We start from the raw sequence: 12,834 nt of genomic DNA, 5'->3' as shown, positions 1-12,834 counted from the left end.
AGGAGATGTAATATTGCCCAGGTTTTATTACGCGGTACCCGGGTAAAAAAACACGTTAATTAGAAAATCCGCGTAAAAGAACCCGTGTTGATTGGAAAATCCGCGTAAAAAAAACTAGTAAAAAACCTCGTAAAAAACAGCGTAAAAAAACCTGGGTGTACTATTAGTGCTTCGAAAATTACAGAGAACTGAACTTCAATTTCGTTTGTCTCAAATTATAAAAATGTCACATGTCTGGTCTGACCGACCATGTGTAACTTAAAAGTATCCATTTAGGAACAAAAGTATTTTTTTTATTACGTAATATTGACTGCGATACCGAAAAGTTTGAAAAAAAATTATATTGGAATGTTGGAATACTACGATTTCGAAATATACGCTCAATCAGTAGTTTTTAGAGTACACAAACGTTAAATATTGTCCTAGCTGAGCGGTATATGGGTACTTCACGGTAGTCGAAATTGACTTACTTTATTTTTTCCTCGTTGGGGCCGGTAATCTGTACAAGACGTTCCTTAGCTCCTGGATTAACTGAAGGGGAAACAGAAAATACAGATTACCACTACTCTTCCAAAAAACGGTCACAATCGTACGTCACACAACACACACGCAAATAAAATATTTATCGCAATCGCTTCTTTCTCTTGTCGTTTCTGTTTATGGGATAAAGAAGGAAACCGTCGCGCCGGAATCGACCAAGCATTAGCAGTAGTTATGAACAGAGTGCAAAAATGAAAGCAATGAAACATGTGCGCTGTGGAAATGCGTGCATTCGGTCAGGCCGTAATCCAATAATGTATGGCGGAACACTCTATTATGATCTATTTTTAAATCACACAAATGAAAACGTGCATCTTCTTCTGTATGGTGGATGTGGTCAGTTTCTTTTTGCTGATCGATACGTGACATTGTTATCAAGCATTGTTAGCCAAAACAAAAATTATTTTTCTCTTCGCTCCAATCCACACATAATTAGGTGAGTTATTACTCGTGATGTGCTGTTTATTGCTGGGGTGCAGGTGTTAATGATTTGTGCTCTGGGAAAACTCACACACAACTAATCCCCTGCTAAGGAATGAATGTTTACCTCTTTGGAACGATATAACCGTTTCGCTTAATTCCTCAATCATGTGAACTCTACGTCCCTTGATTCCCATTACTTAGAAATATAACAAAGATTCGGAAAAAATACTGGTTTTAGTATGATCATATGGTACACCCGATCTTTTCTTGTTGAAACTATCGGAACCTTACATTACCTTTTCCTGAATCAGCATTGCGAATGACGATCTCGTCCTTGCAGTACGTCTTGCCGGGAATTTTGGTTGGCTTCGGGAACTTGCCCGAGGTGCGAATTAGCTCACCAGGGGACAGCGAGGGAATCACCTGCTGCCCAAGAGACAATCCAGGAGGGGAGGTGCTTAGCAACGATGGATCACCCATAAGGTCAGGCTAGATGGAGAGACCAAACGAGCATGATTGGAATCCAATTCGCATTTTGGTGGAATCGATTAATTTAAAACCACTCACCTCAACGTTAGTCGCCTTATGTTTGTAGTATGTGTTGATACCGTCCGACACCTGCCAGGATTTGGCACGAAGCTCGATTAGCTCGAGCAGATTGAGCCGAGTCATGATATTCAGCCGCTCGTCCTGTGAAGCATTGCGGAAGATAACAAATGCCTTGTCCAGTGTGTCTTTCGACACATTCTCAAGCTGCGGACCGTGCAGCCGCAGGTTTGCGAGCAGCGCATTCATACCGTCCGCATTGTTGCACCCATTGGCCAAGTTGGTGGCCACGTTTTCCGTCAGTGAGATAAGTTCTTCAACTGGAAGATGAAAAGGATCTGTTTTTTGAGAAGGTTCCTTTTGGGATTTAAGGACTTTCTTTGAATTAATTTAATGAATGCATTATTATATATTTGAACTTTTTGTCTTGCATAAATGTAGAGATTCCAACTGTAGGTCGTAGCAAATTATATGATCTTCCACAGCGCACAATATTATTTTTATTTACAGTAACTCTAGATATGTTTTTTATATAGAGTTACTATGAGGTGGTTTCTATCATGCCAGTCACACAAAACCAGCCCCAATTGACGACGATTATTACGAGTGTGGTGTGATGTATACAATGAAATTGATTGAATGATTGATCACATTCCACACCAACGAGGCTAACGACCTTTTAATGCGAAAAAAATGATACCAAAAAATATAAAATTGTTATACAACGTTGAATCATCTCTGGCGAAGCAATTTATGACTGACGTAGAGGTGTTCCACAGTTATCATTTGGAGCAGTAATTGCAGGCTGATTAAACAGCTTTCGAATTTGTCAGGTAAATTAAATTACGTTCTCTGCTTTGAAAATTTTGAAGTCGGTAAAATTTTTCCGACTCCGATTCCTAATATGTACTATGAAATTCCTTCGGACTCCGACTCCGTCACCATAGCCCAGCGATTATGTTCAATTTGTCGTTTACGTCACCAATACAAATACGGGAAGTACAGTAGTGTCGAAAATTTCATTGTCAAATATGTTTTTGTGCGATTCGAGATTCGGTTTAACCCATTAACGACCAAGCTGTTAAAATTATTTTTTTAACGAACTTCATTGGTGTAATTTTGATTATTGGCGTTACAGAAACCCAAATCTTCAAGAATTATTTTTTTCCGTCCTTCCGTTTTCCGGAGAATGACAAAAAACCGAAAAATCGCCAAACAAAAACATTGGCTAAAACCTACATGTATGATCCTGTAGGAGGTTCAATCCAATGGTTTCTTTTTCTCCATCACAATGTGTGTTCTTTTATCAAAGTAATACTGTAAGAAAGTTTACATGTTTTTGCATTTTAGAAAGTTTTGTTATTTATTATGTTAAAGGGTGTGTCACATCAAATTGCATCACGGAAAAAAACGCTGTAAAAATTTGCTCAGTAGACCGATCCTTTTGAAAATTTTAGACAGTAAAATAAAAACTATTAAACAACTTTTGGCATTTTCTTTTTATTCATACTTCGAGCCCAAGCCCGTATGCTCGCACCTTCCTCTTTACCCCGTCCATAAGGTTCTGTACAACGTCAGGTTGTAGTTTTTTTTAACAGAAATCCATTTTCTCTTGAAGTCCGCCTCCGATTTGACAACTTTTGGGTTCTTCCGGAGGGCCTGCTTCATAATCGCCCAATATTTCTCTATTGGGCGAAGCTCCGGCCAGAAGATGGTCGGGCCCTCGTGCTGCTTCAATAGTGGTAGTAAGCGCTTCTGTAGGCACTCCTTAAGGTAAACCTGCCCGTTTACCGTGCCGACCATCACGAAGGGGGCGCTCCGCTTTCCGCAAGAGCAGATCGCTTGCCACACCATGCACTTTTTGGCAAACTTGGATAGTTTCTGCTTGCGAATCTCCTCCGGAACGCTGAATTTGTCCTCTGCGGAGAAGAACAACAGGCCCGGCAGCTGACGAAAGTCCGCTTTGACGTAGGTTTCGTCGTCCATTACCAGGCAATGCGGCTTCGTCAGCATTTCGGTGTACAGCTTCCGAGCTCGCGTCTTCCCCACCATGTTTTGCCTTTCGTCGCGGTTAGGAGCCTTCTGAACCTTGTATGTACGCAGGCCCTCCCGCTGCTTGGTCCGCTGGAGGAATGAACTTCACAAATTCAGCTTATTGGCGACATCCCGGACCGAACTTCTCGGATCACGTCTAAACTGCTTAACTACGCGCTTGTGATCTTTTTCACTGACGGAGCATCCATTTTTGCCGTTCTTCACCTTCCGGTCGATGGTTAGGTTCTCGAAGTATCGTTTTAGTACTCTGCTGACCGTGGATTGGACGATTCCCAGCATCTTACCGATGTCCCGATGTGACAACTCCGGATTCTCGAAATGAGTGCACAGGATTAATTCACGACGCTCTTTTTCGTTCGACGACATTTTTCCAAATTTACAAAAAATTGACAGTAAAGCATGGCCAACGTGATCTATACACTCTTATCTGATTATAAGCGAAAGCTGAAGATATAATTCCTAAAAATTAAATTTCTACAGCGTTTTTTCCGTGATGCAATTTGATGTGACACACCCTTTATGTGAGATTATGTACTTTTCGCACATAGTTGCTTTAATCCGAATTTATTGTCCAATAAAGTTATACAAAATCGAATGAAATTCATGGTAAGTGATAGCTAATAAATTGAGCTATCATTTGATGCCAAAACCTTACCATATGATAACTTTCCAAAGCCATGAAAAATTATCGAAATTATTGTTCGATTTTTCGAACGCTTGGCCTGAAATGGGTTAATAATAAAATCGCACGAAATTAGGTATGACTATAATACGAAAATCTTTATCATTCGATAAAGAATATTTTTATTTATCTTTAGCAAAATTTCCATTGGTCGGAAAAGGGTCTAAGAATAGTTATAGGCCAAAACCTGTACAACTTGTATGAGTGAAATAAATTAATTTGAAAAAAAAATTGAAATGAAAAATAGAAAAAATATACTGAAAGTGCTACAACATACAACATCCATTATGTTAAATTATCTCAGCATGACACAAGATTCCTTTCTCTTGTATCTTCTATGGAGAGAGTTTTTAGTATTTCTGACGTATTGCACTCCTATTTCTAACCACGAAAGTTCCGTTGTGCTATACGATTTATTTGAAAACCCATGCCATGGTCGCTTTTTATCAGACCTTTCAAATATTTATTGGCCTTGTTGAAAATTTGTTCTTGAGTTGTCCGAGACTCATGCAATAGCGTAAAGATACTGATTCAGAATCTGTTCGATTTTTTTGTGTACTTGTACGCCATAAAACGACTTTTTTTTGGAACCCCCTTACTTCATCAGCTTGTAACTATTCTAACTATGCATATTTTTCCGTTCAATTTTTGTTTTATTGTTTAAGAATAAATAAACAAATAATGATATAATGGATACTTCCTTTTTACTTTTTACTTCCTTACACAGCCAGACTCTTTCCCCCGTACAACTCATGAACGTTTTGGCCTATAACTTTTCTTAAACCCTTTTCCGACCAATGGAAATTTTGCTAAAGATAGATGTAAATATTGTATATCGAATAAGTACTATCTCGAGAATGTGTTTTGGGTCCTTTCATATAACCTTTTATCAATTTTCTTTAACATCATAATTTTTTTCCATACAACTTGGCTTATAACTTTTCTCATACCCTTTTTCGATTAATAAAATTGTGGCTGTAAGATAGGTAAAATATTTCTCTATCAAACAACTTCGATAATTCTATTCGAACAATTTTTTTTGATTTTCAAAATTCTGTATATTTTCCTATATTGACCCATGCTCACGTTTCAGTCTATATCTTTTCTCTGTCACGATCAAGAAAAAAATGAATTTTGTGGAAAGATGAATGATTCAATTCTCTATCTAATGAGCATGATTTTGAAGGTTGTTACTTGATAATAATCAAATTATTTCAATTGAAATAATTTATTATTCATTAAATCCATGAAGCCGTTGAACAGAAGCTTGCACGCAACAAAAACTTTTATCCGATAATTCCACACAAGTCCGTAAAGAAGGAACGCAAAAACGAGAAATCTCGTGAGCGGTCCGCAAAATGTTAATACAAAAATATGTAAACTTTTCTATAGTATTACTTTGATAAAAGAACACACATTGTAATGTAGGTAAAAAAACATTGGGTTGCACCTCCTACAGGAATAAAAGGGCTGATTTTGACCAATGTTGGTTCCTTAGTTAAATGTGCCCATCGTCCGATGTATGGAAAAAATGTTGGAAACTGTGAGGGCTATTCATATATATATTTTTTGGAATTTAAAAAAAATACGTTTTTGAGGAAAATGAATTTTAATTTTTAAATAACTTTTTTTTCAGCGAAATTTTGTTCCAAAAAATGTTTGGTATTTTTTCGTAAAAATTTAAACAATTTCATACTTTGACATGAATTTTGAAGGTATCATTGTTTTTAAATTATATTTTTTTGTAAAAATTTAAGAAAAAAAATTTGGCTTTTACCAAAATGTTGTCTAATTATTTTTCGAATATTTCAAGCATGCAAAGTTGCTTAAATGGCCCAGCTTTACACCCACAACGTTTCACTGCTATCTCAGATGGTGCTGCTAACGGACAGTTCGTCATTACTATCACATTATTCATTTTCAATAAGATTTCAATAAGTAAAAATGTTCAAATTGTGATTTTTGGGTATTTTTCCCTTTTATTTGGTAAATCATTATAACATTTACTATTTCGATTAGGCAAATTACTCACAAACTATTCTACTATTCGTTCTTTGACATCAAACTGCTATCACTTTTACTTTCGCTGCACTTTCATTTTAAGCACACCATGTTTGATCTTCAATTGCGACCATCAAAAACCATTTTCTACTCCACTGTGTCCACGTGACAATTACGAAGTGAAACGGCCACAGTCTGACACTTGTGTTCAAGTAGAGCAAAAGAATCATGAGGTTTTTGAAAAGTTATATAAAAATGGATTTCTGTCTGATTCTTATGGACTCGGAAACTACTGAACCGATCGACATGAAAATTGGTATGTAGGGGTTTTTGGGGTCGGGAAAGGTTCTTATGATAGGTTATCTTATCTGGAGGTTTTAGGGTGCAATTAATATTTCTCCTCTCTTACCTCTCTAAGGGGGGACTGCCATACAAATGAAAGACAAATTTCTGCATAACTCGAAAACTAATCAAGCCAATGGAGCCAAATTTGGCATGGGAAGGTTTTGGAGGTCACGAAACGTTTATATGGTGAATACACACTCCTCCCCTATCTCTGAAGGAGGGGGGGGGGCTGCCATACAAATAAAGCATACATTTCTGCATAAGTCAAGAACTAATCAAGCAAACGGAACCAAATTTGGTATGTGGAGGTTTTAGGGAGCAATAAATGGTTTTATGGTGGTTTGACACTCCTCCCACCTTTCTAAGGGAGGGCTGCCATAGAAATGAAACACAAACTTCTGCATAACTCGAGAACTAATCAATCAAGTGGAGCCAAATTTGGGATGTGAGGGTTTTTGGGTACGAGAAATGTTTCTATGATAGTATGACACCATTTCCTCCTCTGGATAAGAATAATGCACATATTTTAATCAGACATAACAATTGCAAATTTTCGGAAAACTCTCTGAAAAAAATGGGAAAAATCAAAAAATTCAATTCGCAAGTGTTCTACAATTACATATTGACAAGCGTTGTCAGTCCATTTGATGTTTGCGGTAACGAAATCGATCTTCGTTCGAAAGTGGAAATGGATTTTAAAGTGATAAAACGCACTCCTATATCGTCAATAGATAAAAATGGATCGCCGAGTGTGTTGCTAAGAGCAAAACTGGAGAAAAGAATTGTCCAATTTAGGGCTGTCTCCATTATATCATATTTTCTGTATTAACCATTTATTCCATGTAACGGAGAAATATGTTATTTGCAAGTGGATGAAAAATCTTGCACGAGAATTGTGTCTGAAAATAATATAATATAATGTCGAGTTTTGGTAGAAGTACTGATATTTTATAGTAAAAATTGTAAATAGTAAAAATAGTATAGTAAAAATTTCCAATTTGAAATGAGTTCTGCGATTGGACTCATGGACATGCGCCTCATAGGAAAACGTGGATGTGATAACAAAAAATTAAATTTGGACGGGACGAAGTTTGCCGGGTCAGCTATAATAGTATAAATTTACCCCAAGACGAGAACGAGACGAGCTGCGGGCAAGTTCTCTCTATATCCGGTATCGGAAGGTGAGGGACGTTTTGCAAAAGATTTGTTCATCTTTGATCCCCTAAAAGATTTTCAGTAAAAATATTGATACTATAACAGGGTGTCGACTCAAAATCCGAAAATAAATTCACCGATATTCTCTGATTTTCCAGTAATTTTTCAAAAAAAATCCAGGTGTAGACTAGTAATTAAATTCTCTAAATGTATTTTAGCTGTAACTTTTAAAACATCTAGTTAGCTTAAACAATGAGATTTAAGAACGTCTGTCGATATTTTCCAATAAATTAATTGTTTGTGATTTTGTTTCCCGTAGTCGTTTTATTAACTTTGATTCATATGACGATAAAAAGAGCTCAACATCTTTATTAATGCTATCCTTCCAAAGTGAAGTATAGCATCATAAACCTATCGCATAGCACAACCGTTTCCTCCCACATATTTTCATAAAAACATTCGCTAATGGAAAAGCCCTCTCAACGTTGAGGTTTCTAACGAGAGACGGAAGACCATTTTGGGTAAAAAATTCCGTAGACCTGTCCTTTTCAAAAATGGTCCAGTCGTTAATTTTTCGAATCATAGTGAGCAAACTTGTTTATGTTGCTAGCAATATTCTTTCAATGATAAATCTGCTGGAGCTCCACTGATAGATACGACCAAAATCCGTCAAATATCAAAAAGCCAAACACCCATACCTCGCTTTACGGCCTAGATACGTTCCATGAAATTCGGCCGCAAAGCGAAAAGCCGTATAAGGAATCAATTATTCTAATACAAATTCAATCAGATCGGTTCCAAATTTGTTAAATATGTAACATGGTTTATCATTCAAAATGCATTTTATCTTTTTATTTTTATTTCATTTTAATCAAAAATTAAATTCATTTAAATCAAAAATACATACATAACATAAACAAAAAACATACAATACATACAACATACATACATAAAAACCAACAATAATCTTTAAACAAAAATGAAACAACTTCATGTTACATGGAATATGTGTATGTTTACACACCTAATTTGTATGTTGCATAAGTTATTGTCTCGCAAATATTTTTTCACTTCTGTACGAAAGTGATGTTTAAACCACTCCTCATTTTTTTTTTGCCGTTATAACGAAAATTTTAGGCCGTAAATTGAAAATGTGCCTGAATTGAAGAGGGCCGTTAAAGCGAAATGCCGTATGAAGAGCGGCCGTATAGCGAGGTATAGGTGTAGTCAAAAGCTTCTCGAATCGTTTTCCCCTCCATTTTCTATCGGAATCAATGATGGAAAAATCCAGGATACATCAACGCAGTGCTTCGCATCTCAGACGAAATTTCAATATTTGTCAGTCATAAAACTTTGGCGAGATTTTTTAATCCTTTGATGAACCGTGTAAAAGATGCAATCCGAGGCTACCCAAATTCTAGAGCTTTTTTTTCTTCATTTTGAAAAACCAGTTGCAGCTCGCGTAATATGACCAATTCACGTTTATACCGTCCATCGACACAAAAAGAAGTTTGTTCAAATATATAATTCCCATGCCTTCTTCAAAAGCTGCAAGTTCATTCCTGATGCTTGAGAATGTCCCAAGAACATTGATGTCATGTAACTATTCACCAAACCCAACCTCTTCTTCATCCCAAAATCTGACATTCAGATCCATCTGTAGCCTCTTTGAAGTCTTGTTCAAAGTTTCATCGAACCAAAAATCATCATTAAGCTCATTTTATCACGCCCTAGTTAGACCTTCTCGGCTTCCTGGTTGTCATGAAACATTCTTCTCAATACTACCATGTATTTTTCAGCAGTGTGGAGTGATTTGTGCTACATAACTGTTTCCAGACACCGCGGGAGCTCAGCTTTCATAGTATGATTTCCAAGCATTAATTTATTGGCAGTTTTCGAAGAAGAAAAGGAAGGGAATTGGTTGAAGCTGAACGGCAGATACTGATGCCAAAAATGCCAGAAAAACATCGCGAATGTAAAAGCCCTCTACTTTTGCGCTGTTTACCCTTCGGAAGGCAAACAGGCAAACGCAACCTGAAAAACCTACAGAGAGTCAAACTAGTCAAGTACAACTTTTTTTTACTGCAATTACTGCAATAATCAAAATTATAATTGATGGAATTTCATTTTTTTCCAGATTGGTGACGAACTTCCCTGACATTGTTTGAATTCCCTAATATTCCCTGATTTTCAAGGATTTTCAAGGTAATCGACACCCTGTAGAAACAGTAGCAATGGTAACAATAGCAATATTTTGTTTTATATGATATTCTGCTGACAATTCCAGTCTTCAGAAATGGAATGTACAAGTCCATGCATGCGATAATTCGATTAAACATTTTTCTGATTCCAACGAATCCACGTCGAAGGCCGTGGTCCGAAATTCATATCAACCTTCATGATACATTTATTACCACTCCATAAATTAAAGAAAACCGACAGGAATTCCCCATGACTAATTCCGATGCAATGATTGACAGGTTGATTACCTATCTATCGTTGCTGCGAAATCATGTGTGACAGCACGAGCAGCACCCCTGTATCCGATGCGTTATCCTTTCAATAATTGATCGTTGATGTTGGTCAAATCTCAAATTTTTCAATGCATCACTCGCGGCTGATAGAATCCTAAGACACTGTGCGTCAGTGTCACGAGGCAAACATTTTAATTTAATATGCATTTTGTCAGCTTTTTTGTTTTTTACGTTGTTTTCATTTGACGGTTGACGATAGGAAAGCCACACGTTACTCGAGGATATGAAACGTGATCAACTTGAGTGGTTGTTGGTACACTGCAAGAACAAATTGTTCTCCGAAATAACGGTGAAAACACTGTGTCGGTTGCGTAAATCGCTAATCCCCAGCAGTTCTCACGAGACTTGTGGTATCCGAAACAGGAATCGATAGAAGGAAGAGATCAAACGTATACTCACTAGACTGAACTTCATACACGGGCACATGGACGTGGGACTGCTTCATCGTAGACTTGAGCGGACGTGGCGGTTCCAAATTCTTCACCGCTCGACCCATCTGCGACATTGTTCTGGTAATGTTGCTCGGATGCGTTTACCGAAGAAATCGAGGCTGATCCTTTGCGTGCCCGGTGGGGGAGGCTCCAAAAGCCGCCTCGTCGTCGGTGTTAATGGAACAAGTTTGGCAGCTTATTTCGATTCGTTTGCTGTGGGCTTCGTACGGCACTGAAAATCTTCTTTCACTTGCTGCGCGAGGCACCAGCACCAGGGTAATGACTTTCACTCGACCGATGCCGAAACAAGACTGATAGTTGCCGTTCGATATTGATGGATTCCTTTTCCTGGCGTAATTAGTAGTGGTATCAACGTGGTGCTTCTTAATGCTTCCTCCGGTTTCTACTGCTCCTGCTCCTTCGCGAGTGTGTCCCGTGTGCTGTGTTGTCTGCCCTCCCGCGTTAGAACTAGGCAGTGCATCCACAAACACTCCCTCACGTGGAGATAGATCGCGGCACGGAAAACTATAAAACCGTACGATGGTAACAAAACAAAAAGGAAATAAATGGATTGCCGACGTTTGCGCACCTCCCCTGCGGGCGGAAAAGTATAAATGAAAGAAAAGAACTGTAGTAAATAAGCTGCTCAGCAATGGTGGTATAATGGGATGGTTTTATCGAATAAACAAAGTGGAAACACCGGCGAAATCCCCTCAAAAGCCAATAATTTCGCAAATCCTACGTCACCGGCCATCTCCTCCGTAACACTCACATTAATCAATTACATGCAAAATGAAAAATAACTGCATGGTGTTGCGCTTTCACACCAAGAAAATTCAGAGAAAGCGGAAACTGTCTAAAAGCGATCTGATCAGTGAATGTGAAAGATAAAAAAAGAGAAGTCATATCAATTATCTGCTGAATAATGCAACCGTATGTCGGTGGAAAACTTGCAGCGAAAGGAGAATGAAAATAATGAAGCCAATAAAAAAAATCGCGTCATGGGGCAGCAACACATAATCTTCCGTATGATCCGCGTTTCGCTGATCCCTCCTCCACATACACGTTCAATGTGACGAATACGGATAAAACTGATCCATGATCGCGCAGAGATGACACATTCGTATTATTTTCTCGCATTTTTTAAACCCTCCTTGCACTGACTGACCTCGGCTCTTTTGCAATATTTTTTTCTCTTCTTTCCAATAAGTAATATTACGATACATCTGACCGAACTTCTGTTTTCAGAGTTTATAGTTTCAAACACCTCAACAAGCACAAGGGTCAGGTAACCGCCCACTATTGGCTGCTGCGCTCGTTGTCCTCCACCAACGCTACCGTTGCAGTAAACCGTTCCAAAAGAAACATTTTCCTATCACTACTAAACCCAAAGCACAGCTGCTGTCAAACGCGCTAATGACGGTGCGCGAGTTTCTTTTTTTTTTGCTGCAATCTACCGCGAGCAAAAGAAAAAAAATATTTCATCGCACTTTCCCAACATCCGCCCTTTCCGAGAAGGAAACGAAATTATCCGCACACGTACAGCAACACTTTATCCGGCCAATTGGGCAACAATCTAGCAGCGGCAGGATTCACGAGTGACAATTATGGGAAAATTACGCATTTTCCTTCTGCACGGTTCACCTTTTCTGCTGCCTGCTGCAGATCCAACTTTCCTGAACGCGAACAATTTGTCGAATGTGGAAAATGTGGATATGTGTAGCGACAGCGCCGAGAGCTTAGTGGATGCTTTCTCGCTCCCCCGCACGCGACTCGAGTGTGTGTGTGTGTGTGTGTGTGTGTGCGTCTTTATCGGGTCTTTTCTCACGGCATTGATGAATCCAAGACGGGTCTATGGTACTAGGTGAGGCCGTTTCGTCACTAACTTGGTTAGGGGAGCGGTATATGAAAACAGCACGGAAGAAAGTAGAAGAGGAATTATTTGCTTGTAGCGTGAAAGAGACAGACTGATCACGAGCGAGCTTCGGCAATAGCGTATTGTGTTTTGTTTACAAACAAAACACAGTAGACTTCCAAGATGGCTGAAGAGTGGTTTTAGCAAGTTGGCCCACCTTAGTATATACTTCTAGGCGCCTTGGATGAATCGTGGCTCGCGGTATGA

The 12,834-nt window shown here is 38.4% G+C and overlaps 1 protein-coding gene across 6 annotated transcripts in view; it reads right to left on the bottom strand.

Moving 5' to 3' along the window:
• LOC129774009 (eukaryotic translation initiation factor 4E-binding protein Mextli) overlaps window positions 1–12,506 on the bottom strand; it is a 43,559-nt gene extending 31,053 nt beyond the window's left edge. For 2 of the 6 annotated variants that reach the window (XM_055777696.1, XM_055777691.1), the window contains exons 1-6: window positions 12,357–12,506; window positions 10,681–11,306; window positions 1,531–1,829; window positions 1,260–1,452; window positions 1,088–1,159; window positions 471–531 (exon numbers count right to left, since the gene is read on the bottom strand). In XM_055777696.1, the coding sequence (XP_055633671.1) occupies window positions 471–531; window positions 1,088–1,159; window positions 1,260–1,452; window positions 1,531–1,829; window positions 10,681–10,786 (731 nt within the window). In that variant the 5' untranslated portion in view covers window positions 10,787–11,306; window positions 12,357–12,506. Of the gene's footprint in view, window positions 1–470; window positions 532–1,087; window positions 1,160–1,259; window positions 1,453–1,530; window positions 1,830–10,680; window positions 11,307–12,255 lie in introns of all 6 variants that reach the window. The other 4 variants (XM_055777693.1, XM_055777692.1, XM_055777694.1 and 1 more) reach the window with 4 other exon arrangements.
• Between the last annotated feature and the right edge of the window lie 328 nt (window positions 12,507–12,834).

The sequence above is a fragment of the Toxorhynchites rutilus genome, chromosome 3 (genome assembly GCF_029784135.1).
Source record: "Toxorhynchites rutilus septentrionalis strain SRP chromosome 3, ASM2978413v1, whole genome shotgun sequence".
NCBI lineage: Eukaryota > Metazoa > Arthropoda > Insecta > Diptera > Culicidae > Toxorhynchites > Toxorhynchites rutilus.
This window is presented reverse-complemented; position numbering and strand designations above follow the sequence as displayed.